Source organism: Pituophis catenifer, unplaced genomic scaffold (genome assembly GCF_029215685.1).
Source record: "Pituophis catenifer annectens isolate HBS135680 unplaced genomic scaffold, rPitCat1.0.hap2 SCAF_31, whole genome shotgun sequence".
In the NCBI taxonomy this organism is placed as follows: domain Eukaryota; kingdom Metazoa; phylum Chordata; class Lepidosauria; order Squamata; family Colubridae; genus Pituophis; species Pituophis catenifer.
This window is the reverse complement of record NW_027256911.1, coordinates 577941-605745: the sequence shown is the minus strand read 5'-3', so window position 1 is coordinate 605745 and position 27805 is coordinate 577941. Positions and strand designations below refer to the sequence as shown.

Sequence of the window (27805 nt, the reverse complement as noted above, 5' to 3'; positions counted from 1 at the left end):
TTTTAAAAAAAATAGGGAGATTTTGAAAAATGTTGAATTCCGTATTCGTTATCATGCTGCTGCACTATCCTTGAACTATGCATGATAGTATCCTGCAGCATTGAAGCATTGTGATTTCTGTTTCGGAAATGACTGACTCCCCTGTAATCTTAATTTCAGTGTAAATACAAAACGTTCCCTTATTTACTCCAGCCTGCTCCGTTTTTCTAACTCCTGCCTACAATGTAATGAATAGCAGATGCTGGACGTGATATTTGGTGCCTCCATAAATGAGTTCCAGTGGGGAGTCATGTTCTTCTGATGCAGGGGGGGAAAAAAAAAGATGACTATGAAAGACTAAAAGGATGGTTATAAATTAAAATGTTTCCAGAGGATTTAAGTTCCAGACGATATAGATTCCACAGTAATGAACATTTTTATAGACGCATCAAATTATCCCATTCTTTCCAGGGTTAGTTTGAAAATATTTGATGCCTCCCATATTAGGGTTATGCCCTTCCTTCCTTCCTTCCTTCCTTCCTTCCTTCCTTCCTTCCTTCCTTCCTTCCTTCCTTCCTCCCTCCCTCCCTCCCTCCCTCCCTCCCTCTTATCTCTCCTCCCTCCCTCTTATCTCTCCTTCCTTCCTTCGTTCCTCCTTCCCACCTTCCTTTCCTCTTATCACTCCTTCCTTCCTTCCTCCCTCCCTCCCTCTTATCTCTCCTCCTTTCCTCCCTCTCTCCCTCTTATCTCTCCTTCCTTCCTTCTTTCCTCCCTCCCTCTTATCTCTCCTTCCTTCCTTCTTCCCTCCCTCTTATCTCCTTCCTTCCTTCCTTCCTTCCTTCCTTCCTTCCTTCCTTCCTTCCTTCCTTCTTTCCTTCTTTTCTCCCTCCCTCCCTTTTTGCCTTTGTATCAGTCTTAATTCCTTAACTGCCTGGACAAATCCCTACAATTTTCTTGGCAAGATTTTTGGATGTGGTTCGCTTTTTCCCCCCGAGGGGGCTGAGAGAGAATATAGAACAAAATATCAGAGTTGGGAGGGGCCTTGGAGGTCTTCTAGTCCAACCCCCTGCTTAGGCAGGAAACCCTACACCTCTTCAGACAAATGGCTGTCCAACCACTTCTTGAAAACCTCCAGTGATGGAGCAGAACTGGCCCATGGTCAACTAGCAGGCAGGCCTAGAAGTCAGGTCTCCCAGTTTCTGGCCCGCTTCCTGTAACCACTGCACCAACTGGCTCCCGGCCCCCTCCGTATTGCACTATGAACCAATGAGCAGGATTGTGTAACCCACATACTGAACAGCTGCAGCCTAACCTGATTAAATTCAAAACGAAACCACAGAAGGAAAAGGCATGTATGTCAGGCGTTAAAAAAAAATCCCCCCCTCCCCACCGCCGGTTCTCTGAGGATTCTTCCTCCGAATTCCAAAACTCGGGCATCAGTGCCATTCCAGTGAAGTCCTGAGTTAACCTACTATACGTGGTGCTGCCAGGAAGAGAAGCCCTCCAGGAGGTTTTGGGAGGACCAAAGAACATTTCAAGATACTTTCCCCTTTTGCTCTCTCAGTCCCAAACAATGGAACTGGCATCTTTGCCCTCCCTCCCTTTTCCTTCCTTCCTTCCTTCCCTCTCTCCCTCCCTCCCTCCCTTCTTCCTTCCTTCCTTCCCTCCCTCTCTTCTTCCTTCCTTCCTCCCCTCCCTCCCCCTCCCTTTTTCCTTCCTTCCTTCTTTCTTTTCCTTCCCTTCCCCTTCCCTTTTTCCTTCCTTCCTTCCTTCCCTTCCCTCCCCCCTCCCCTTTTCTTTCCTTCCTTCCTTTCTTCCTTCCTTCCTTCCCTCCCTCTCTTCTTCCTTCCTTCCTTCCTCCCCTCCCTCCCTCTCCCTTTTTCCTTCCTTCTTTCTTTTCCTTCTCTTCCCCTTCCCTTTTTCCTTCCTTCCTTCCTTCCCTTCCCTTCTCTCCCCCTCCCCTTTTCTTTCCTTCCTTCCTTCCTTCCTTCTTTCCCTCCCTCTTCTTCCTTCCTTCCTTCCTCCCCTCCCTCCCCCTCCCTTTTTCTTTCCTTCCTTCTTTCTTTTTCTTCCCTTCCCCTTCCCTTTTTCCTTCCTTCCTTCCTTCCTTCCCTTCCCTCCCCCCTCCCCTTTCCTTCCTTCCTTCCTTCCTTCCTTCCTTCCTTCCTTCCTTCCTTCCTTCCTTCCTTCCCTCTCTTCTTCCTTCCTTCCTTCCTCCCCTCCCTCCCCCTCCCTTTTTCCTTCCTTCCTTCTTTCTTTTCCTTCCCTTCCCCCTCCCTTTTTCCTTCCTTCCTTCCTTCCTTCCTTCCTTCCTTCCTTCCTTCCTTCCTTCCTCCCTCCCTCCCTCCCCCCTCCCTCCCTCCCTCCCCCCCTCCCTTAGGCCAAGTCCAACAATTCTCAAGTGTTTATTTTCATAAAATCCAGTTAGCATAATTTCCCGGGATGTTCCTCGAAATGTGGTCACGTGTGACCCTTTTATCAGTTTTTGCCCTTCCTTTTTAAAATATCCTCGTGGAAACGACTGCCTTGTGTTGCGGTTAATAGTAAAATCAAACCATAAACAAACAAACATTAAAGGCTTCCAGCTGCACCATGGAAAAACGCACTGCATATAGAAAACATTCCAGGAAGGGGAGAGTGGGTGGGGAAACGCACTCTTCGACATTTGTCTGAAGCACACTGAGTTTTTGTTTTGTTTTTTAACACACTGGAATCTTTTACCATATTGTGAGAGAGAGCATTTCCTTGTGAACGCACAACCTATAACTTGCAGTTTTACATTCCTTGGGGAACTGACCCCCTTCTTCTCTTCCGACCTTTGAGCCTGGAGGCTGCATTCCCGTTGGGCGCTTTCAACCTGTTGCCCTTTCAAACAAATTGGGACTTCTGTAAGCGAGGTGTCAGGTTGATGGTACATTGTGCAACTCCGATTTAAGGAGCGGTTTGGGTAGCAGGGAGTACAGACTGACTCCACCCGTGTTGGCAGGACCAGAGCTTGGCCCTCTGGCACCGCGGTGGGCACCACTTCAGCCTGGGCACGCTTCCCTCTTGACTCAACCAGGCAGCCGTGGGCTACTCGTCTTTCTTTCCGTGGTCTCCGCAACCCATCCGCTACACTCCTAAAGCTGCGTGTTTCTTTCTCCTCTGCCAGGAGTTACTGGAAAAGGAACTGCGGCAGCTCAGCGAAGAGTTGGACAAGGATATTAGAAATCTGGAGCAACAGCAACTTATCCGTAAGGTAAAGCTTCCCCTCTCCCCCCCCCAATTTGCTTCCTCCCCCAGTGGCATAGCACAGACAACGCATTCCTAAAATGGCTTGGACTCAAAACCAATAGCCTCCAGCGTGGCCTTCAAGAGCCCTTCCAAATATTGTTGAAATCTAATTTTTTTTTTTTTAAAAAAAAAAAGGAGAGGGAAGGAGCATTATTAAATGCAAGGGGTGGGGATGCTATTTTTCCAATATATCTTATGAAATTGAAATTTGAAAAACTCAGTTGTTGTTTTTGTAGGCCTTAGTAATGCCAACACAGCGTTATGATGGAGTTGTGAGAGGCCACCACATACCCACTTCACTGTCTGTTTTCTGTTGCTCCCCTCTGGGAGGAGGTTTTGAAGTATTTCTAGCAGGACTAGTAGATTTTGTAACAGCTTTGTTCCTTATGTCACCCGTCTCATAAACTCTCAGGATTCTTATTTTCAGAATGGAATGGAATGGAATGGAGGGGAGAGGAGAGGAGAGGAGAGAGGAGAGGAGAGGAGAGGAGAGGAGAGGAGAGGAGAGGAGAGAATAGAATAGAATAGAATAGAATAGAATAGAATAGAATAGAATAGAATAGAATAGAATCAGAGTTGGAAGGGACCTTGGAGGTCTTCTAGTCCAACCCCCTGCTTAGGCAGGAAACCCTACACCACTTCAGACAAATGGTTATCCAACATCTTCTTAAAAACTTCCAGTGTTGGAGCATTCGCAACTTCTGGAGGCCAGTTTTTCCACTGATTAATTGTTCTGACTGTCAGGAAATTTCTTCTTAGGTCTAGGTTGCTTCTCTCCTTGATTAGAAGTTTCCATGTATATGTGTACATTCGAACTAGACTGTGATGTTTCCCTGTATCGTTTGTATGCATAACAGTTACCTTTTGAGAGCGCAATGCAACGAAATTTCATTTTAATGTGTTAGGCTTGGACTAACTTTATGGTCACTTTGAATGTACACTAATCGGCAGTAAAGGTAAAGGTTCCCCACGCACATATGTGCTAGTCGTTCCCGACTCTAGGGGGCAGTGCTCATCTCCGTTTCAAAGCCAAAGAGCCAGCGCTGTCCGAAGACGTCTCCGTGGTCATGTGGCCGGCATGACTCAACGCCAAAGGCGCACGGAACGCTGTTCCCTTCTCACCAAAGCTGGTCCCTATTTTTTCTACTTGCATTTTTTACGGGCTTTCGAACTGCTAGGTTGGCAGAAGCTGGGACAAGTCACGGGAGCTCACCAGGGGTGGGTTCTACTAACCTTTACTACCGGTTTGCAACGGGAAACTTCTGCGTATGCGCAGATTGCTGATGACGACATCCGGGGCGGTGGGCAGAGCCTCCCGTCGGTTTTACTATCAGTTCTTGTGAACTGGTCTGAACCTGGGGCAACCCACTACTGGAGCTCACCCCGTTACACGCCACTCGGGATTCGAACCGCTGAACTGCCGACCTTTTGATTGACAAGCTCAGCATCTTAGCCACATGCATTACAGTAAAATTTTGTTCCATACAGCTCTCTTAAGGATCTCCATCTATAATATAGACTTCATAAACATGACAAACAAATAAATACAAAATTATGCATATACCCACATATTCTATCTATCTATCTATCTATCTATCTATCTATCTATCTATCTATCTATCTATCTATCTATCTATCTATGCTGATTAGTGTGCATTTAAAGTGACAATAAAGTTTTTGTTCTATTCTATTTTAGAACCCATGCTTTCATCTCCCTTGTGACCTTGGCTCTCAGTGCTTTCTAAATTTATCTGTTTCATCTCAGATTATTATTGGCTTTAGAGGACTCGCGATACTCAGATATATAGGTAGTCCTCGACTTACAACCACAACGGAGCCCAAAATCTCTGTTGCTAAGTGAGACGGTGGTGGTTAAGGGAGTTTTGCCTCATTTTATGAACTATCTTGCCCTCGTTGTTAAGCAAATGACTGCATTTGTCAAGTTAGTAACACAGTCGTTAAGTGAATCTAGCTTCCCCGTTGACGTTGCTTGTCAGAAGTTGGAAAAAGGGGAATCACATGGGCCCTGGGACACTGCAACCGTCATAAATATGAACCAGGCATTCATATTTATATGAGCCAAGCATTCAAATTTTGATCACATGATCCTGGGAATGCCGCAATGGTCGTAAGTGTGAAAAATGGTCAAGTTATTTTTTCCCAACGCTGTTGCAATAGCAATAGCCCTTAGACTTATATATCACTTCACAGTGCTTTTACAGCCCTCTCTAAGCTGTTTACAGAGTCAGCCTCTTGCCCCCAACAATCTGGGTCCTCATTTTATCGACCTCGGAAGGATGGAAGGCTGAGTCAACCTTGAGCCGGCCAGGATTGAAGCCCTGGCTGTGGGCAGAGTTAGCCTGCAATGCTGCATTCTAATCACTGGGAAGGAAGGAGGGAGGGAGGGAGGGAGGGAGGGAGGGAGGGAGGAAGGAAAGGAAGGAAGGAAGGAAGGAAGGAAGGAAGGAAGGAAGGAAGGAAGGAAGGAAGGGACAATAGCACTTAGACTTATATACCGCTTCACAGTGCTTTTACAGCCCTCTCTAAGCTGTTTACAGAGTCAGCCTCTTGCCCCCAACAATCTGGGTCCTCATTTTACCCACCTCGGAAGGACGGAAGGCTGAGTCAACCTTGAGCCTGGTGAGATTCGAACTGCCAAACTGTCGTAAGCCGAGGACTACCTGTAATCACGTTGAAAAATCACATAATCTATTTCGTTGGCTGTACTTTCATGCCTTTAACTGGAGTCTACCCAAAAAGTCTCATTCTGGCATGCCTGTTCCTGAAACGATCAGCTTAAGTCTGCATGTAAAAGGCTAAAGGAAAACAAACGAAAGTTTTTTTTAGGACACGCATAAACATAAATGGAGCCCTTAAGTAAAAGGTTGACAACAGTAGCTATTTATAGCCTTCTGTTGGTCTAGTCTCCCCTTTGTGTCTCTCCTCCACCTGTATTTATATAATGCAGTCAGATATTGATGTTTATTCCATATTCCACAGCTGTAGCAGAGAAGGATCAGTCACAATCAGTTCGTAGAGATTGTAACATTCAAGGAGGGGGGGAAAAAACCAGAAAGCAGGTTATTCTGGTTTCTTGTATATTGTTTCTGTTAGTGGATTTTACACAGTGGTTTCTATATCAGCATTTTTTCAAAAATGTCAATTTCCAAATGAGTGAACTCAGTGATGGGATTCAGCCGGTTCGCACCACTTCGGGAGAACCGGTTGTTAACTTTCTGAGCAGTTTGATGAACTGGTTGTTGGAAGAAATCATTAGGGCAGAGAACCGGTTGTTAAATTATTTGAATCCCACCACTGAGTGAACTTCAACTCCCAGAGTTCCCCAGCCAGACAGCATGTTGTATGTTGTATGTTTTATTGGCTATCCACTGGTATTTTCAGGACAGATACTCCACAACTTTTGGAAGTAAGCCATTCGCACTAATTAATTTTTTCTCACTGTACGACCACAATATTTCCATTGCTAAGTTAAACAGTTGTTAAGTGAATTTGGCCCCATTTTACGACTTTTCTTGCCCCAGGCGTTAAATGAATCACTGCAGTGCTTAAGTTAATAACCCGGTTGTTAAGTGAGTCTGGCTTCCCCACTGACTTGGCTTGTCCAAAGGTCGCAAAAGGAGATCACATGACCCTGGGATTCTGCAACCGTCATAAATATGGACCAGTTGCCAAGCATCTGAATTTTGATCATGCAACGGTCATAAGTGTGAAAAAAAACCTTAAGTCACTTTTTCCGGTGCCGTTATAACTTCAAAAGGTCACTAATTGAATGGTTGTAGGTTGAGGACTTCCTATAGTCTTTTCTAGCACCATAATTGACCCTGAACGAATAAATAAAATAAAATAAGATGCGATAGTGTTTGCGGGGAAGTAATTCTGAGTGATGGTGCTTGCACAGCCCGGTATAATAAAATGTGGTCGGCTGATTTGTGAATCATCTGTTGTATTTTATAAGATCGGATCAACATCAATTAATCAAGATCTCAGCAGGTGGAACAATCACCCCCCCCAAAAAAAATTTGTATGCTTCCCACAACCCTTTTCAAACAAACACTTAAACTGGCTGTACTCCCAGCCTTAGGACAGAGTGGGGTTGGACTCCTGATGGAATGTTTGCTCTGTAAATATATTTTTATATATTTTATTTATTTACATCCCGCCTTTATTATTTTTATCAATAACTCAAGGCAGCGAACACACACAATCCTCCTTCCCCCTTCCTATTTTCCCTGTAGCAACAACCCTGCGAGGTGTTTGGGCTGAGAGAGAGAGGGAGAGGTGGGTTTCAGCAGGTTCTGACCAGTTCTGGAGAACCGGTAGCGGAAATTTTGAGTAGTTCGGAGAACCGGTAGTAAAAATTCTGACTGGCTCCATCCCCATCTATTCTCTGCCTCCCGAGTCCCAGCTGATTGGGTGGAAATGGAGATTTTGCAGTATCCTTCCCCTGCCACGCCCACCAAGCCACACCCACCAAGCCATGCCACGCCCACCAAGCCACACCCACAGAACCGGTAGTAAAAAAATTTGAAACCCACCACTGGACTGGACTAAAGACACCCAACTGTTTTTTATGACTAAGACAGGACTTGAACTCAGGGTTCGAACTCTGGCTTTCTAGTGGTGCTTTAACCCCTAGGCCAAACTGACTCTCATTTTTTTTTTTAAATTTGATTTATATGCCGCCCTTCTCCGGAGACTCAGGGCGGCTTACAATGCGTTAAGCAATAGCCTTCATCCTTTTTGTATATTTATACAAAGTCAGCTTATTGCCCCCACAAACTGGGTCCTCATTTAACCTACCTTAGAAAGGATGGAAGGCTGAGTCAACCTTGAGCCTGGTGAGATTCGAACTTACAGTAATTGCAGGCAGCTGGTCTTAATAACCGGGTGCTTTAGACCACTGTACTACCAAGGTTCTTGGTAGTACAATACATTTCCCAGATGTTTGTTTTAATATTGCTTTGCACTCTATTGTTTTCAATTGTTTCACGCTGTACTGTATACCTCCCAGACTTATAACAGGATTGGGCAGCCTGTACATTTAATAAGTGAGTAAATAATAAATAAAACCTCTGTATATTTATACAGGAAACACAAGTATAGTATAGTAATGTAAGATTAATTAATCAGAGGCTGACACACTGTGTGAATTTGCCTTCAGTGGGGCTTATCTTTGTTACCACACCTCTTGAGCGTTGCAACCCCATTATTCTGTAATGCCTGAAATTAAAATATTATTTATTCATTATTAAATTTTTATGCTGTCCTTCTCACCATCTCAGGCGGCTTTTATAAATGATGTCAAATGAAGTAGAATTAAAAATCCCCCCCCAAATTAAAGCAGATAGGAAACAGTTGTTATTTATGGCTATTAATAAATATAAATCATATCAATCGAATCGGCATATAAATCGAACCAATAAATAAATAAATATTTTTTTAAATTTATTAATTAAATTTATATGCTGCCCATCTCACTATCAAGGAAGTCTGGGCATTTTATATTATCATAAAAACATAAAACATAATAAACAAACAAACAAATAAATAACAAGTCTTATCATTGTCATGAGAGCCGGCTAGGTAACTTTGAGCCAATCCTTCTCTCTTGGCTCAACCTACCTCACAGGGTTGTTTTGTGGGGAAAAGAAGAGGAGGACGGAGTATTGTGCATGTTGGGTATCTTTGTTGCCTTGCGTTATTTGTAAAAATAATTTAAAAGGCGGGATAGAAATAAATAAAATATAAGCAATGAAACGTTAGAAATATTAAAACATCAAGCATCAAAATGAGAAACCTGAACCGTCAACAATAGATGAAATTGAATTCAGTAACAGGACCATACAGTTGTAAGGGATCTTGGAGGTCATCTAGTCCAACCCCTGCTCAAACAGGAGATCCTATAGTACAGTGTTTCTCAACCTTGGAAGCTTGAAGATGGGTGGACTTCAACTCCCAGAATCCCCCAGCCAGCGCTGCTGGCTGGGGGATTCTGGGAGTTGAAGTCCACCCATCTTCAAGCTACCAAGGTTGAGAAACACTGCTATAGTACCATTTCAGAAAAATGCTGGCCCGCTCTCTTCTTAAAAACCTCCATTGATGGAACATCCCTCAACTTCTGGATTTAAGTCAGCGTCCTCCCGCTGATTAATTGTTCTCGCGGTCAGGAAATCGTTGCGCACTTTCCGCCGTGCTCTTAAGACCCTCCTATTCCAGCAAGCCGGCCTGGCCTAATTTTCTCCCCTTTCTTTTAAATTTTTTAAATTGATTTTTTTTTCTTTTTTTCTTTTATTATTTCTTTTTTTTTAATTGAAAAAGTTTTACAAATACAAATTTTTCCCCATTTCCCTCCCCCTTTCCCTCCCTAACCCTCCCCTCCTCCCATGACTTCCCCAAGGTGAAATCCAAATCCAAATCGTATTGTGTCTTCATACTTTACCACACATCTATTCTACCCCCTGTGTACTATACATTTCTACATGACATTGAACTATTCTACCCCCTATATACTATACATTTCTACATAACATTCAACTAAAAGCTATCTGGTACTTCCTAGTTTGGTATTTATTCTGCACATAATCTATCCATTTCTTCCACTCCCATGCATAAGTCTCTTGAGTCCGGTCTTTTAAGTATGCTGATATCTTCGCCATGTCTGCAAAACTGGCCACCTTCAAAGTCCATTCTTCAATAGTAGGCAAAACATCCCTTTTCCAATATTGACCAAAAATTGAAATTTTAATTTGTTTTAAATTATTGGGATTTTTAATTGTCTCGGGCTAAATTATTTAATTTGGTTTTAATTACGTTTCTAACTTTTGTATTTATGTATTTTATTTTGCGCCTGTTCACGGCCCTGAGTCCTTCGGGAGTAGGGCGGCATATAAATTTAATAAAACATAAACATAAACAAATTCCTTCGTAGATTTTTAGAAATTTCTCCAAATCGATTCTTTTGAAAGAAGGGGGATGTTTGTTTGTCCACTGGGCATTTGATGGGATTAGTCAAAAAACAGAATTTTAGCGGTGCCTCTCCCAATTGCCCGGCTGGGTATCCATCCATCCTGCCTGTTCTCCTTTAGACCAGTTGGCCTTTAGGACCCTGCTGTGTCCTGCTTGCCTGCCTTCTTTCCCCCCCCCTCCCCACCACCACTCCTCTGGTTTTCCCAGCACCCTGCCTGGGACTTGCTTCCCTCCCTCCCTTCCTCCCTCCCTCCCTCCCTCCCTCTCTGCTGGCTAACTATTTTGTTGCTGGCTGCTGGTTTCCGCCCGCAACACGAATTCAGACTCTTCCCCACACCGCTCTCTGTGTCAGCTCTCTTTTTTTCCCTTTCTCTACGCAGAATTCCCCGGCTGGTTCCTCTTCCCTGGCCTTCCCTGCCCGCTGGTGAGTATGTGGAATTGGGTAGGGTGTTGGAGGGTATGCGGGGAGGGGGAGAGCCTGGCACAACTGTTAGGTGCTGGCACGCAGAGTGCCCAGCTTGCCACTTGCTGCTTCCTTCTAGCTGCCAGCCGGCCACACCTTGGCTGGCAAGGGTAGCGTCATCCCGAAAGCATCTCGGGGTGGATCTGCTGCCTGCCCGCCTGCCTGGCTGGCTGGAGAAAAATTTGCAAAAGGGAGTGGGATGGAAAGCAAGGCAAGGCAAGGGGGTGCAGCATGTTGAAGGGAGGAGGAGGAGAGTAGCTTCCCATCACTAAACAGTCTCCAGATGCGTTGGATTGCATTTCCGATCTGCAGCACATTGGAGAAAGTTTGTTGTAACTGGAGGGTTGAAAGAGGAAAAGGTTGAGAGTTAGAAAGTTTTTGTTTTTCCTTCATTCAGGAGCGCTGCTCCTTTTTCCCTTGCAGGGAGTGGTGTGTTTGTGGGTGTATGTGTTAAGAGAAGAGATGAGCTGAACTTTCTGCCTGCTGAACTGAAGCATCCCGCCCAGACTCCTGGCAAAAAGAGCTTCCATGTCTGGAAGCAATGTATCTGGGAAGGTTTGGGTTGGCAGAGAGAGGAAGCAAACCGCAGGGCATAGGACTAATTGCATTAGCTGAGCAGAGCAGTGAAGATCTGGTGCTGAAAAAAAAAAACTATTCCAGCGTTTCTTAACTTTAGCGACTTTACGGAGCGTGGACTTCACACCCTTCTGAAGTTCACACACCCTTCTTAAAGTCGCCAAAGTTGAGAAACTCAGTAAAGTATTTCGTGGGACGGCGAACTCTGTGGACTTTTCGGTCTGAAGTAGCAAGGCCCTTCTTATCAGGACTCATTCTGTTTTGTACATCCTGTCTCATACACGCAGACAAAAAAAACAAAAGAAGCAAGCAAGGTATGTTTAGAGTCATCGAAAGAGAAAACAGTCTGGCTATCGGGACTATAGCGACAGAGGGGAAGAGAAAATGTGTCGGGGAACATGAGTTAGATTCTAATTTTTGATGGCCTTCTTGGAGAGCTGGCTGAATGTTGTCTTCTGGAAAAGCTGGCTGGGGAATTCTGGGAGTTGAAGTCCTCCAGGCTTAAAGTTGCCAAAGTTGGAGACTCCTGGTCCAGACCATATCTCGGAGCAAAGCTGGCTGGGGAATTCTGGGAGTTGAAGTTCTCCAGGCTTAAAGTTGCCAAAGTTGGAGACTCCTGGTCCAGACCATATCTCGAAGCAAAGCTGGCTGGGGAATTCTGGGAGTTGAAGTCCTTCAGGTTTAAAGTTAATTTGATTTATATGCCACCCTTCTCCGGAGACTCAGGGTGGCTTACAATGCGTGAAGCAATAGCCTTCATACTTTTGTATATTTATACAAAGTCAGCTTATTGCCCCCACAAACTGGGTCCTCAATTTACCTACCTTAGAAAGGATGGAAGGCTGAGTCAACCTTGAGCCTGGCAAGATTCGATCTTACTTTAATTGCAGACAGCTGGTGTTAAATTACAGTGCTCTGTCTGTTGAGCTATCCAGGCTCCTCCTTTCCAATTGATTTTGCTCGTCAGAAAGTCACAAAAGGGGGGGGTCACATTATAACCGTCACAAATGAGTCAGTTGTCAAGCATCTGAATTTTGATCACATGACTGTGGGGGATGCTGCAACGGTTGTAAGTGTGAAAAACGGTCATAAGTCACTTTTTTGCAGGGGCCGATCAATGGTTCACTTCAAATGGTCTCTAAATGAATGGTTGTAACTCAAGGACTATATCTGTGTAAAGATATCACTATATCAATTTGTACCATATCCCGAAATTAGTATTTTTGCCACTGCAATTCCTTCATCTTGAATATTTTCAAGATTCATTATAGAGTTATTAACTGTCATATGATGACTTTAGGATGGAATGCCTGATTCGTTCCCTCCTTTTTGTCTGTCTGATAATCCTGTAAAATAATTCAAGTTGAGAGACAGTGGCTGTTCACAGAATACTCTAGGTTCAAATGTGGTTTGGTAACTACAGTTAGTCCTCGACTTACAACAGTTCGTTTAGTGACCAAAGTCACGACGGCATTGAAAAAAGTGACATGGTCATTTTTCACACTTATGACTGCTGCAACATCCCCTTAATCACACAATCAAAATTCAGATGCTTTGCAACTGGTTCATATTTATGACGGTTACATAAATAGCAGGGGTCTTAAGACTTGTGGGCTTCAACTCCCAGAATTCCTCAGCCAGCACCGTGGCAACTTTAAGACTTGTGGACTTCAATTCCCAGAATTCCTCAGCCGTCACCTTGGCAACTTTAAGACTTGTGGACTTCAACTCCCAGAATTCCTCAGCCGTCACCTTGGCAACTTTAAGACTTGTGGACTTCAACTCCCAGAATTCCTCAGCCGTCACCTTGGCAACTTTAAGACTTGTGGACTTCAACTCCCAGAATTCCTCAGCCGTCACCTTGGCAACTTTAAGACTTGTGGACTTCTATTCCCAGAATTCCTCAGCCGGTACCTTGGCAACTTTAAGACTTGTGGACCTCAACTCCCAGAATGGGATTTGAGGTCCATAAATCTTAAAGTTGCCAAGGTTGGAGAAGCTTCTGTGCATGCGCAGATCGACGACAATGACATCTGAGACGAAGGGCGGGGCCTCCCACCGGTTCTTGCGAACCGGTCTGAACCGGGGGCAACCCACCACTGCTGCCCAGAGTCATGTCATCCCCTTTTGCGATCTTCTGACAAACAATGGGGAAGCCAGATTCACTTAACAACCATGTTACTAACTTAACAACTGCAGGGGTTCACTTCAATTGTGGTCGTAAATCGAGGACTACCTCTATAGCGTTGGCCCAGTTGGGACAGCTAATTGGGGAATGTTTGTGTTTGCAAACCTAGGCAATTGGCCTCCTTCACTAAGCCACTTGAACTCAAAAGATTACTTTAAGTGCTTCATAGTTGAGCAAGAATGTGGATTTTAGATTCTGGGCCCTCCCTGCCCCCCTCCAACATCCATTCCACGAAAACTTAATAACATCTTACGATTATGAAAGGTGAAATGATGATACGTTCCTTGTCGAAACTGTATAGTCTCTGGGTGTGTGTACTGTATGTGTGTGTGTGTGTGTGTGTGTGTGTGTGTAGGCTGGATTACACATTGTTTTAGTAATGGCTTGTTGACTAATTTAGTGGCCAGGTTTACATAGCAACGCTAAGATGTACATCACAACATACAACCCACAGTGTGGCATTCATACAACTTGTTGAGCCAAAACGTAACCATCAGATTGTGGTACTTTTTAGATGCACGAGGCCAGGGACCGTTTTATAGTGGTTCAGAAATAAAATTAGTAAGCACTGAAGCTCAGCTGTTTGCCCTCCTGCCTGGTTGCATTCTTATTTGTCTTTTGCACAAAACAGGCAAGTCGGCTTCCAAAAATTGACATTTTTTTTTTAAAAAATGTTTATTACATTCCAAAGATTAAAATACACAGTACAAAAAGAAACATAATACGCAAAAAACAAGACACACACACAGAAATATAAACAAACAAAGGCAAACGTATCTAATTTTCAATACTAGTAACTGACAAAATTGACAATTTTGATGCATGCCTTATCACGGGATATAAAACTCAGTGAAAGTTTTCATTTCTAGGTACGATGCCTGCTTTGAAATACATTCAAGGCTCAAACCTTTGAGACACTTACAAAGTGAGCAGTAACAAGAGATACTATTGGTATACACCAGAGGTCTTCAAACTTGGCAGCTTTATGATTTGTGGACTTCAACTCCCAAGAATTCTCCAGCCAACATTGATGGCTGGGCAGTTCTGGGAGTTGAAGTCCACAAGTCTTAAAAGTTGCCAAGCTTGGACATTCCTGCATTAAAACAATTTAAAAGGACTGAAGTTGTACATCAGCAAAATATTTGCTGTATGCCAGGTTCTTCTTGTTGCCTCCACACTTCCTGTTCAACTTGACCTTGACTTGCTAAGACATCTCCAAGGGCCCCTGGCTTGGATGAGGACTTCAGAGAGGCCTGCTAGTTATTTGTGGAAAGAAGAGCTGGAGATAAACCTCTGAGCTTTGATTCCACAAGGACGAGGGAAGGAGGTTTGGGTGGATCAAGGCTAGTCTTAGAAATAGAGGAGATTGGAAGTTGAGGAAGGTAGAGTCTTTCATTATTGGAAAGGATCACCGAGAGGTGCTGCTTGTTCGTGGATTATTGACTGTATTCCCATCTTCAAGATGCAAAGGCCTCTTTTCTACGTGGCATGCTTCTCCTTTTATTGAAGGGGCATGATAAGATTAGCAATAGTAATTGCACTTTTCAGCCCTTTCTAAGTGGTTTACAGTGTCAGTATATTTGCCTCCAACAATCTGGCTCCTCATTTTACTGACCTCAGAAGGATGGAAGGCTGAGTCAACCTGGAGTCCCATCAGGATCGAACTTCTGGCTCTGGGCAGAGTTAGCCTGCAATACTGCATTCTAACCACTGCGCCATCATGGCTCTCTTGTATGGAGTTGGTCCTAGTCAGATTGTAGATATGAAATGCGCAGAGATATGATGGAGTCCAAGATACTATCTGTAAGTCAAGTGTCAGTGAGTTAGTCATTAAACAGATCTGATTTTACTGCCTACATTGGCTGGATTGAGCTTGCTTTCACTGTGTCCCCAACTTCTCTTACTTGGCAGCCCATTGCCCAGTTCTGGTGTCCATCCTGTAGCCCCGGGCCACATACCAGCCAGCCCAAGAATGGAGAAAGGAAGCCCAGGTGTTACCAGAAGTACCTGGAGCAACTCTCTACCCAGGAACGGTATGACTCAGGGTTTATATGGAACAATGTGGGCATGTAATTCAACTCAACAATTCAAGGGGATAAATATACCCGTGTTTCTCTGAAAATAAGACCAGGTCTTATATTAATTTTTGCTCCAAAAGACACATTAGGGCTTATTTTCCAGTTAGGGTTTATTTTCAGGGAAATACGGCACTAAATGCATCCGTCTGGCTGACGATCTTAACTGGGGCTTATTTTTGGGGTAAGGTTTATATTACGAGCATTCTGAAAAATCATGCTAGGGCTTATTTTGGGGTTGGGTCTTATTTTCGGAAAAACAGCATATTTTTTGGAAAGTGAGCATGCTTTGCCGCCTTCTGTAATCAAGTGCCAATTTGGAAGAAAAGAGGCCCTAGAAAAGGCAGGAGGTAAAATACCCTGTTTCCTCGAAAATAAGACATCCCCCGATAATAAGCCCAATCTGGCTTGTGAGCGCATGTGCTAAAATAAGCCTCCTGCCCGAAAATAAGCCCTCCCTGAAAATATTTAAGTGCAGAGCTGGAAATCAGGTAAGACAGCAAGAGGAGCCCCATCTTGCTCCACGCACCCCAAAATAATAAGACCTACCTGAAAATAAGGCCAAGCGCTTATTTCGGGGTTCAAAAAACATAAGACAGGGTCTTATTTTCGGGGAAACACGGTAGATCTTCTCAGATCTCATATAGGATTGGTGGTTCATGTTTCTCAGCTTCTGAACAGAAAAGAGACTCGGTGACAGTTAAATCCCATCCTTGTAAGTGGACAATGAAAAATACTTTAGAATCTTTCTTGCTAGGTTTCTTACTGTATGTTTTTTTTTAAAAAAAACACTTCTGAGAACGTTTATCGTATATATATATTCTTTCTTCATCTCCCTTCTAAAATAATGTGCTATATATATTTTTCTATGAGTTGCAATCTCTTTAGAGATACAGACATGGAACGTTATTTCCTGAAGGATATGTCAAACTAAGAATAACCCCCCCCCACTTTTCTTTTTTCCTTTTGGGCTGAAGATTGTCCTTTCCTCCACCCCCTCCTCATTACAGTTTGATTCACATATTAATGCTAATATGATGCAAATTGCAGCCAAGTCAGCGAATACATGGGCTGAAGCATCTAACTCTGGAAATTTGCCATAATTCAGTGGGTGGTCAGCTATTTTGTTGAGCTGCGGACCATTCTTGTTAAGAAAGATGAAAACAGTCTCCTAAAATGTTTTCCTTTGTTCCTTATTCAATATAGATGAAGTGTAGTGACACAAAAGCATTTTGACCAGATGGATAATTTTTTTTTTTGATGCTAGGGAACCAAGTGGGATTTTGGAGAGCAATCATATATATGTACTCCCTTTCTGTTGCTGTTTGGGGAGCTGTAGCCAGTCCCAAGTCACTCATCTCTCAGAAGAAGACAAATAGTAAAATTGCTCCCAATTACCATATTTTTTGGAGTATTAGACGCACCTTAGTTTTTAGGGAGGAAAATAAGAAAAAAGCTGATTGGCAGGTGGATCAGCCTCCCGGAATACCCCCAATCAGCTGTTCCTAGAATTTTAGTAACAGATTCCTTGGTTGTGAGCTGTGTGCCTTGCTTTTTTTTTTTTTTTGCTTTTTTTTCTGCCTCTGAAACTTCTGAAACTCTGTTTCAGAAAAAAAGCCTCTAAAGCTCTGTTTGGAGGCTTTTTTTCTGAAGCTCTGTTTGGAGGCTTTTTTTCTGAAGCTCTGTTTGGAGGCTTTTTTTTCTGAAGCTTCGTTTCTGATGCTTTTTTCAGCCTCTGAAACCTCCGTTTGAGAAGCTGGGCCAGGCTACATTCGGAGTATAAGACACATCCAGATTTTCACCCTCTTTTTTGGGGAGAAAAAGGTGCGTCTTATACTCCGAAAAATACAGTAATCCTTTTAGGTCCTGAATGCCAACATGCTCTGTTCCATTTCATTTTACTTCCAGTTTCCCCCCCCCCCTTTTCTAGGCTAATGAACTGAACCATCCACCAATCTTAATTTTGCTCACCTGGGTAGCTGTGTTGTCTATGTGTATATATGTTCAAATTAAAGGAATGTGTAAAATAAGAGAAATGGGGTAAGGAACAGTTTGCTCCAAGGGAAGTATTGTAGATGGTTGGAGATGAATATCTCTACTCAGCATATATGTGGATTTGCTGTTTCTTGCAAAGTGTATTATTGAAATTCGGTTTATATGATCGGTTGAAAGTTAGCTCTCCTTTTTTTTCCTTTCGGTTCAAAAGATTCACTCTTTCCCTTCTTTTCTTCATCCAGATCCTCTGAGACTTCCTGGGCAAAGTCCCTTCCTTGATTCTTCAGAAATCCTTCTAGATAGTCCTCCCAAGAGAGATGAGAAGAAGGTGAGGTGCAATTTTCTACCAAAAAGGAGGCAGATTGGATTTATGTGGGCTGTCAGTCTTTCTCAACTTGGCTTCTCCTAGCTCAGGCGTCTCCAACCTTGGCAAATTTTAAGACTTGAGGACTTCAACTCCCAGAATTCCCCAGCCAGCATGAAGTCCACAAGTCTTAAAATTTGCCAAGTTTGGAGACCCAGATTCACTTAATGACGGCTTATTACTAACCGCAGCGATTCACTTAACTGTGGCAAGGAAGGTTGTAAAATGGAGCAAACTGACTTCACGACTGTTTCACTTAGCAACAGAAATGTCGGGCCCAGTTGTGGTTATAAGTTGAGGACTACTTGTAGTTGTGTTCTTGGCTGGTTTTCTTTTATGTTTTACTGTGCCCGGTTTCTCTTTATAATTGGAGTGTATGAGTTTTTAATGTTCTTTTAAAAATTTTTCATGGGATATTGTTTTATGGGATATTGTTCGCATTGTTTTTTTGCTGTAAGCCGCCCAGAGTTCCTAGGGAGTTGGGCGGCATAGAAATGCGACTAATAAATAATAAATAATAATAATTGAGTGCCCTTTAATTCGGCTTTGGACTCTGGGTCTGCTTTTAACTTATTTCTCTTCCCCCACCCCTGCCAGATGAAAGCTGCCCGGCTCAAATTTGATTTCCAAGCAGAATCGCCAAAGTAAGTAGCAATATCTGGCAGCCTTTAGCAGCCATATAATATTTTAATGCCTTGGCGCTGTTGCCACGCGGGTGAATTGTGATTGTTGTAGCGCAGAATTGAGGCCCAAGGTCTTTCTGAGCTCTTGAAAGCCTTTGGCATGGCCACGAGAGGTGGTTACTAAATTATAGCATTTGATATAATTAGATATCGCTTTCAAATATAGGACCGAACACTATGAATTATATTGACATTTAAAAACTTGGTAAAGGAAGTTGATTTCTTTGGTTCTGCTCCAGCAACCACTTAACAGATTAACAGAGTTGGGAGGGATCTTATAGGTCCGTGATGGCGAACCTATGGCACGCATGCCATGGGTGGCACGCGGAGTCATGTTGCCTGGCACGCCAGCTCAGCTCTGTCAGCTGATTTTCGGCCCTTTTGGGCCCACCAGAAGAGGGCCTGGGGGGGGGGAAGGCCCGTTTTTCTTTCTCCCTGGCTCCAGATCCTCTCTATGCATCTGGGGAGGGTGAAAACAGCCTTCCCCACCCCTTCCAAATTTGTTCTTCTGTTATTGTCAACTGCACTTGCTCCTCCTCCTTACCACATCTCTTGCAAAGTCTGACTGCGTTCTCTCCTCACAGTCAGCTAGTGGTACATCAGGGTAGCCCACCGTACTTACTACCGTATTTTTCAGAGTATAAGACACACCTTTTCCCCCCTAAAAGGGGGTGAAAATATAGGTGCATCTTATACACTGAATGTAGCCCCGCCCTGCCACTGTCACCCACCCTTTGGCCTCTGCCTCACAGCAGTTACCTCCTTGCAGCAAGAAGAAACAGCTCATTTCAGCTTCAGCACAGCCTAATTAGCACAAGTTGATTGGATCGGCCTCCCCACTCTCAGCTGATTTGCTCTCAGCTGTTTTGCGGGGGCCTCTGCTGCTTGCTGCAAAGAGGTAAATTGCAGAGAGCAGATTTTTTTTTTTTGTGCTAGTCAAGCTATGCTGAAAATGAAAATGAAAGTAAAGCAGGATGTTTGCTGTTTGCTGCAATGAGGCAAAATTGCTGGGAGGTAGAGGCAGACTTCTTTTTCTTGTTTTCCTCACCAAAAAAGGTAGGTGCATCTTATACTCCGGAGTGTCCGAAAAATACAGCATATGGAATCTAGCAGAAATGTTAATTCCTTTTCCCATGCACTTTAATGCGACCACACCTGGATATGCCAGAAACAATATCAAAGAGATCAAAATCCCAGCAGGGCAGTCTTTTGAGTGATGATGGGAGTTGAAATACTCTGTCTGTTTGTTTGTTTTTTACCATGTTCTTGAGAGTAAAACCTATTAAAACTCAGTTGAGTGAAGGTTAAATGCAAATATACTGTTTTTGCAATACGTCTGCCTTATCCTTTTTTTCCCCCATGATGAAATGCAATTAAGTGCCTGAGTAATTTCCCCAATAACTACTGACTACACCCAAAAATACTATGCTTCAGCAAAGTGACTATGTTAGACTGTCATCTGGTATACACGAAGGTATTATGGATAATGCACGAAAGGAAATTCCAGTGCTGTCGATAATATTCAGCTACGATAATATATTTAGACCCATATTATCTTTGCTAGCCTTTCCCAACCAGCTTACGAGTGCCAGAATTTTGGGAGGACATCTCAATTTCATTAGAAGTGCCATATGTGAAGTTAGCCAGTTTAGAACGCAAAACATATGCTGTACTGTTGGAACATATGGCTCTAACCCACATATAGAATGTTTTACCATGTTGAATGTTTAACTCTTGTTATGCCATGGATTGAAAATTTAGGTAGTGTCATAGTGACCTGCTCCAAAGAACCTCAACCCAGATACACTTGGTTCCCCAGCTGCAACATTCTTGATCCATTGGATTTGACAGAGACTAACCATGGCTTCATCCACTCACTAGACAGAACTGTCAGTCAAAACTGTCAGTCAGAACATCAGTCAGAACTGATGAAGCTTCTTGGATGAGAAGCAAAAGTTCTTCCACTCACTGATCAGAACTCAGTCAGAGCTGTCAGTCAGAACATCAGTCAGAACGGATGAAGCTTCTTGGATGAGAAGCAAAAGTTCTTCCACTCACTGATCAGAACTGTCAGTCAGAACATCAGTCAGAACTGATGAAGCTTCTTGGATGAGAAGCAAAAGTTCTTCCACTTACTGATCAGAACTCAGTCAGAACTGTCAGTCAGAACATCAGTCAGCACGGATGAAGCTTCTTGGATGAGAAGCAAAAGTTCTTCCACTTACTGATCAGAACTCAGTCAGAACTTTCAATCAGAACATCAGTCAGAACTGATGAAGCTTCTTGGATGAGAAGCAAAAGTTCTTCCACTCACTGATCAGAACTGTCAGTCAGAACATCAGTCAGAACTGATGAAGCTTCTTGGATGAGAAGCAAAAGTTCTTCCACTCACTGATCAGAACTGTCAGTCAGAACATCAGTCAGAACTGATGAAGCTTCTTGGATGAGAAGCAAAAGTTCTTCCACTTACTGATCAGAACTCAGTCAGAACTGTCAGTCAGATCCTCAGTCAGCACGGATGAAGCTTCTTGGATGAGAAGCAAAAGTTCTTCCACTCACTGATCAGAACTCAGTCAGAACTTTCAATCAGAACATCAGTCAGAATTGATGAAGCTTCTTGGATGAGAAGCAAAACTTCTTCTTCCGCAAGGAAAAAAAAATACTTCAGTTGCCTTTTTAAAAAAAGCACCTTTGAGACAACCACGAGGCCCGGATGACTGAGAATCTCCACAAACTTTCTGCCTTGTAGTCTCAACATTTAGCAAAAAAATCTACCATCTCCTTTTACAGGCTCTCAATTGTGAAAAAGAAGTTTAGCGTGACTTTCAGTGTGAATCCTGCCTTTCTACTCTAACAAAGTACCAAAAGCAGATAACGCAAGTTGAAAAACAAAAGCAATAATATTGAAAAGTTTAGTTTTTTTTTTTTAAAAAATAAATAAATAGCGTTAGCGATTCAGAGGAGAAAGGCAGGATTGAAATCGAATATAAACTAAATGGGGGGGGGGAAAGCCAGTGTGCTTTCCAAGTGCAACAAGATTCCTCACCCCCATTTCTACATCACATGAGTTGCTTGTGTGAAGCTTTGCCCAAGTTCTTCAACTCTCACTGTTTTTCTGCTTGGGTGGAGAATGTACCCTAGAACACACCCCACTGTCCTGCACAAAATATTTCCTGGAGCAACATAGCTTTAGAAAAACCACAGCTACATTCTTTGGACGCCACGAAAGGATCGACGCGAAAGGGTTCAATTTATCTCAATCGTGGCATTAAGCTATTTAACCTGAGCAGGAGGTGGCTTGTACAAACCCAGAGAAGTGACTTGAAAAGACCCTTGAAGGAGGTTCGCTCTGAAAGAATTTTTAACAGTGTGTTGTCCCCAATTTCGGGTCTGAGCCTGATGCCGAAGCCAATGTTGGACGCCAGACACGAGGTGGAGGTTTTCTGTTTGCTTTTTATTGGATTACTGCAAGGAAAAGGGCTCCTCCTAGCCAAAATGCCAAGAACCAAGAACAAAGGAGCCTGAGTGGCGTAGAAGGCTAATGCCTCCTAAGGCAGCATTTAACATCCAGCTGCCTGCAATTACTGCGAGTTCAATTCTCACCAGGCTCAAGGTCGACTCAGCCTTCCATCCTTTCTAAGGTGGGTAAAATGAGGACCTAGTTTGTGGGGGCAATAAGCTGACTTTGTATAAAATATACAAAAGTATGAAGGCTATTGCTTAACGCGTTGTAAGCCGCCCTGAGTCTCCGGAGAAGGGCGGCATATAAATCAAATTAAAAAAAAAAAAAAAAGGATTAAGTAAGGTTTATACATTTTCACTAAAGGAGAAGGCGGGACAAGGCGAGAAATATCATCTAATAAACATTTTGGTAATCATTCTACAATTCATTCTATTGGTCTCTAGCTGTCCCTATTCCTAAACCTTGGCTAATGAATACCCCAGGACAGTGGTGGGTTCCTCCCGGTTCGGCCGAGCTGGTAGCGGTGACGATATGACTTCACCGAACAGGTTCTCCCCCCCCGCCCTCCCACCCCCCCATCCACCCACGTTATTCTTACCTTTTATTTGGCCCCACCCCCAATCTATTGCTGCCTCCTGAGTCCCAGCTATCGGCTAGAGGGAAAAAAACTGTTTAAACTCTTGCCGTGGGGCTTCAAAGGGCCGCCCTACAGCTGATCAGTGGTAAAAGAAAGCAAATGAGTAGACCGGTGCCTGCAAAAATAAATACGTAGACCAGTGCCTGCAAAAACAAATGGGTAGACCAGTGCCTCCAAAAACAAAATAAGTAGACCGGTACAGCTCTGCAAGCAGTTAAAAGCCTGGTAGACCAGTACCTCTGCTAAATCCTAAAGAATTGTCACATGACCATCAAGCCACGCCCACAAAATAAGCCACGCCCACAGAACTGGTAGTAAAAAAATTTAGAACCCACCCCTGCCCCAGGAGTTATCTAATGCACATGTTATTGGCTGCAGGCCATCTGTATTCCTAATTTTTAGCTGAGGCCTGCAAGTTGTCTAACTCTTGTTGCTTTTATCAGCTTTCTATCTGCCCAGAATTGCTACAAGTTTTACACATACGTATTTCCTGTAGATAAGCATTCTATGTTCTTGCCAGACACACTCCCCAATTACAAGCTTCCTGATTTACTTTCAAGTGTGTCTTATGACCTGGCTTTATTTTAGCCTACAGCCCATCAAGTGGTCCTTATTTTACCTGCTTGTCTTTCAGAGAACTGACCTTACAGAAAGGTGACATTGTCTACATCCACAAAGAAGTAGACAAAAACTGGCTTGAAGGAGAACACCATGGCAGAGTGGGCATTTTCCCTGCTAATTACGTGGAGGTAAGCTTCTGGGGCCATTTTTGGCTGCCCAACTAAACTTGAAATAGATTTTGAATACCTAAACAGAAGAGAGAGGAGCGGTGATGGGTTGCTCCCGGTTCTGTCCAGTTCTATAGAACCTGTAGTAAAACTGGCAGGAGGCTCCGCCCATCCGCCATGACGTCATCATGGGTGATCTGCGCATGTGCAGAAGCGTGTGCATGTGGTCCTGTTGCAAAACAGTAGTAAAGGTACCGTATTTTTCGGAGTATAAGACGCACCTTTTTCCCCCCTAAAAGGGGGTGAAAATTTGGGTGCATCTTATACACTGAATGTAGCCCCGCCCACAGACTGGCATTTGGCCTCTGCCTCCCAGCAATTTACCTCCTTGGAGCAAGCAGCAAGAAGAAACAGCTCCTTTCAGCTTCAGCACAGCCTAATTAGCACAAGTTGATTAGATCGGCCTCCCAACTCTCAGCTGTTTGGCTCTCAGCTGTTTTATGCGGGGCTCTGCTCCTTGCTGCAAGGAAGTAAATTGCTGGGAGCAGATTTTTTTTTTCTTGTGCTAATCAAGCTATGCTGAAAACGAAAATGAAAGTAAAGCAGGCTGTTTGCTGCAACGAGGCAAAATTGCTGGGAGGCAGAGGCAGATTTCTTTTTCTTGTTTTCCTCACCAAAAAAGGTAGGTGCGTCTTATAGTCCGGTGCGTCTTATATTCCGAAAAATACGGTAAGTAGAACTCACCCCTGGAGAGGAGGTAGCAGAAATTGAGGGAAGGGGGTAACTTTTTAAGAATTCTGGATTCCGCACTTGCTAAAGGGCAAAATTAGTAAAAATCTTGTTTCATTCATGCTGGATGTAGACAGACATACTTTCTACTTTTATGTTTCCATTCTATTATTCCTCCAGACCAGGGGTGTCAAACTTAAGGCTTGGGGGCTGGATCCGGCCTGCGGGGTGCTTAGCTCTGGCCCATGGGGCTGCCCTGGAAACAGCAAAGGACTGGCCTGTGATGCCTCTGCCAGCGAAAACAGAGCACGGGAGAGCTGCACGCGGCCCTCCCGAGCACCGTTTTCACTGGCAGAGGGTTGCAGGAGGCCATCACAGCCAAAAACGGAACTCGGGAGCCTGTTTTCTCTGGCAGAGCGCTGGGGCCATCACAGGTGCCCCCAATACGAGTGATGTCGAGCTGGCCACGCCCACCCTGGCCACACCCACTCCGGCCCCCTGAGGTCAGGCACAACCCTGTTCTTCTACCCTTCCATATCTCCCTTCTTCCACGACAACCATTCCTCTCCTTCTCCCCTCTTACCCTTCTCTCCCTTCTTCTATTTTTTTCAACTTTCTTGTTTCCTCCTCTCCTTCCCCTTCTCTCCTTCCTCTTCCTTTCCCCCACTCCTCCCCTCTTCCTCTCTTACTAACCCTCTCTCCTAATCTTATTTCCCTGTTTATTATTATTATTATTATTATTATTATTAATAATAATAATAATAATAATAATAATAATAATAATAATAATAATAATAAAATTTGTATAGCGCCCTTCTCCTTTCGGACTCAGGGCGGTGAACAGCCAAAATAAAAACATTTGTACACAAAAGTTAAAATAATTATTTAAAACTAATTAAATAGAATTTGGCCCATAATTTAAAACATAGCAATTAAAATCAATATCAAATGTTAAAACCAACATGGAATCAGGCCAGCCCAGCTAGATGAAAAAAGTAAGTTTTTAGGGCCCGACAAAAAGTCCGGAGGTCTGAGATCACTCGTATCTCTGGAGGTAGATCGTTCCAGAGGGCAGGTGCCACCACAGAGAAGGCTCTCCCCCTGGGGGTCGCCAGCCGACATTGTCTGGCTGACGGCACCCTGAGGAGGCCCTCGCTGTGGGAGCGAACCGGCCGGTGGGAGGCAATTGGTGGCAGAAGGCGGTCCCGTAACAATGCCCCTATAAAAGAGGCATTGTTCTGATGTTCAGGGAAAGAATCGGAGCAGGCCCATGTCCTGCACGAATAACAAGAGTGTGACACACGGAGGCATTTTCCTCCTTCATACTTTCACTGCCAATGATGTGTTCCAGTAAAGATGTTTGGTGGTCAGGTGAGCTCTTTCTCTAGGAACCTGTATCCCAGATTAAAGCCATAACCCTGTTGTTGTGCTGCTGCTTCCTTTTTTCAACACAGGTCCTGCCTCCAACCGAAATTCCCAAGCCCATCAAAGTGCCCTCCATCCAAGTCTTGGAGTATGGGGAAGCAGTGGCCCAATACAACTTCAAAGGAGACCTGGCAGTAGAGCTGTCCTTCCGAAAGGTATCGAAGTCCACATATTAGCAGAAACATACCAGTGGTGGGTTGCTACCAGTTCGCACCGAATCGGGCAAACTGGTAGCGGCAGTGGCGGGAGGTTCCGCCCACCCGCCCGGATGTCTCTGCGTATGCTCAGAAGGTTCTGCGCATGTGTGAGAGCGCCCGCGAGTACACACGCACCCGCGAGCAAACCAGTAGCGATCGAAATTGAAACCCACTACTGAAACATACATTCTTGCAACAAAATGGCTTCAGGGCCTCGTTTCCATGGTGCGTCTGGGCTCCAGGCCAGTTCATTCCCCTCCAACAGATGTGGGGTTTGGTTGGCTGTCTCCGCTTCTCATAATGGAGCTCCGAGGCAGCCAGTAATATTTTTAGTGCCTGTAGGAAAATATGCAAGGGGCACCTCCTGTGGCGATGGAACCATGTCATAAATAATGTCCTGTCACTTTTGAACATCAGTGCTGAAAAGTGCCACCTGAAAGCAGGGGTGAAATGCTACGGGTTCGGGTAAACTGGTAGTGATAAAAACTACCAATTCAGGCAAACAGGTAGGAAAAAAAAGCTACCGATTCAGGCGAACCGGTAGTTAAAAAAGCTACCGGTTCTTTTGAACCGGTATTTCCAACGATCAGCTGTGCTGCACGGTTTATATTTTCTAGAAAGCAGGAAATCCTGCTTTCTAGCGAATCTAACGTCAGGTCCGGTGTGCCCAATGGCCCGGAGCTTCCATTTGGGAGGAAACGGCTGTCGCTACAGCCACGGAGGACAGGGGCCCTGCACGCTACCTTGCCAGCTGCTGAGGACTTGGGACGGAGGGCGAGGAGACGTTCCATCATCTGGGATGGTCACCACGTTGCTGGGAAGCCGGGCAGCCGCCAAACAGCTGTGAGGCGGCTGCACGGTGATGATGTCAGGAAGGGAGTAATAGCACTTTCAGATTGAGCAGCATGTTCCAAGGAAACCCACAAAAACACTTCCCCCTTAAGAGACTGATTTTAATAATTACAGTTAGAGTAAAACACATTAACCATACTTCTGAGTCACATGGGCAGGGTAGGCATTGGGGCAGGGGTGAAATGTAAAATTTGTTACTTCCGGTTCTGTGGGCGTGGCTTGGTGGGGGGGGAATGTGACTGGGTGGGCGTGGCCAACTTTTTTTTTTTTTTAACTTTTCAAAGCATTTTTTCTAATGCTTTGAAAAGCCTCTGCCCATCAGGCAACTCAGCTGGGATCGTCAGAGACTTTTCAAAGCATTTTTTTTTACCACCTCTTCCGCCAAGAGGTTGCAGAAAAAAATGCTTTGAAAAGCCTCTGACGATCCCAGCTGAGCCGCGCGATCATCAGAGGCTTGCTTTTTTTTTTTTTACTTTTAAAAGCATTTTTCGTCGGAAGCGGTTGTAGAAAAAATGCTTTTAAAAGTAAAAAAAAAAAAGCCTCTGATAATTGTGTGGCTCAGCTGGGCATGGGGGGGGGGCGCAGGGATTTTTGCTACCGGTTCTCCGAACCACCCACCGCCATCGCTACCGGATCGGGCGATCTGGTCCGAACCAGGAGCATTTCACCCCTGCGCTGGGGATTGGAAAATGAGAGCTGCGTTCACTGATGTATTGTATAAAAGCTGATGGGAATCCAGGGCAGTCAGCCCTAACAATAATTTCTTTTAAGTGGTCAGTGAGTGCCAGGAATAAAAGGCATCAGCATCAAACCAGGTTTGTTTTGTTTGTTTCCTGTTTTATCGTTCTGGAACCTGACATCTAAATCGTGCAGCACAGCTGTTCCCTCCCCTCGCTGTTCTACTTACCTTGTCAAGTCCTCTTTTTCCACGCAAAGCATGTGTTTGGTCCTTTTTGTATGCTCTGTGAAGGCGTGTGTGCAGCGTGTATTTAGCACACCCCGTGCATGTACAGGCAGCGAACCGGTGGCAATCTGGGGAGGATTTCACCACTGCCTGAAAGAAGCTGGGTTGCACCCAGCCAACGGCAGAGCCGGCTTTCCTGAGTTTTGATCATCCTGTGCCATCTCGTCACTCTTGGAAAACTCTCCACCAGAAAAAAAATATATATTTTTTTGTGCTAAAGATGAGCC

The 27805-nt window shown here is 44.2% G+C and overlaps 1 protein-coding gene across 1 annotated transcript in view; it reads left to right on the top strand.

Moving 5' to 3' along the window:
• LOC139326289 (vinexin-like) overlaps positions 1-27805 on the top strand; it is a 59221-nt gene that overhangs the window by 18875 nt on the left and 12541 nt on the right. The window contains exons 10-16 of the mRNA XM_070956449.1: positions 3131-3217; positions 10620-10663; positions 15378-15499; positions 17779-17864; positions 18498-18544; positions 23318-23432; positions 25595-25720. Of these exons, the coding sequence (XP_070812550.1) occupies positions 3131-3217; positions 10620-10663; positions 15378-15499; positions 17779-17864; positions 18498-18544; positions 23318-23432; positions 25595-25720 (627 nt within the window). The remainder of the gene's footprint in view (positions 1-3130; positions 3218-10619; positions 10664-15377; positions 15500-17778; positions 17865-18497; positions 18545-23317; positions 23433-25594; positions 25721-27805) is intronic.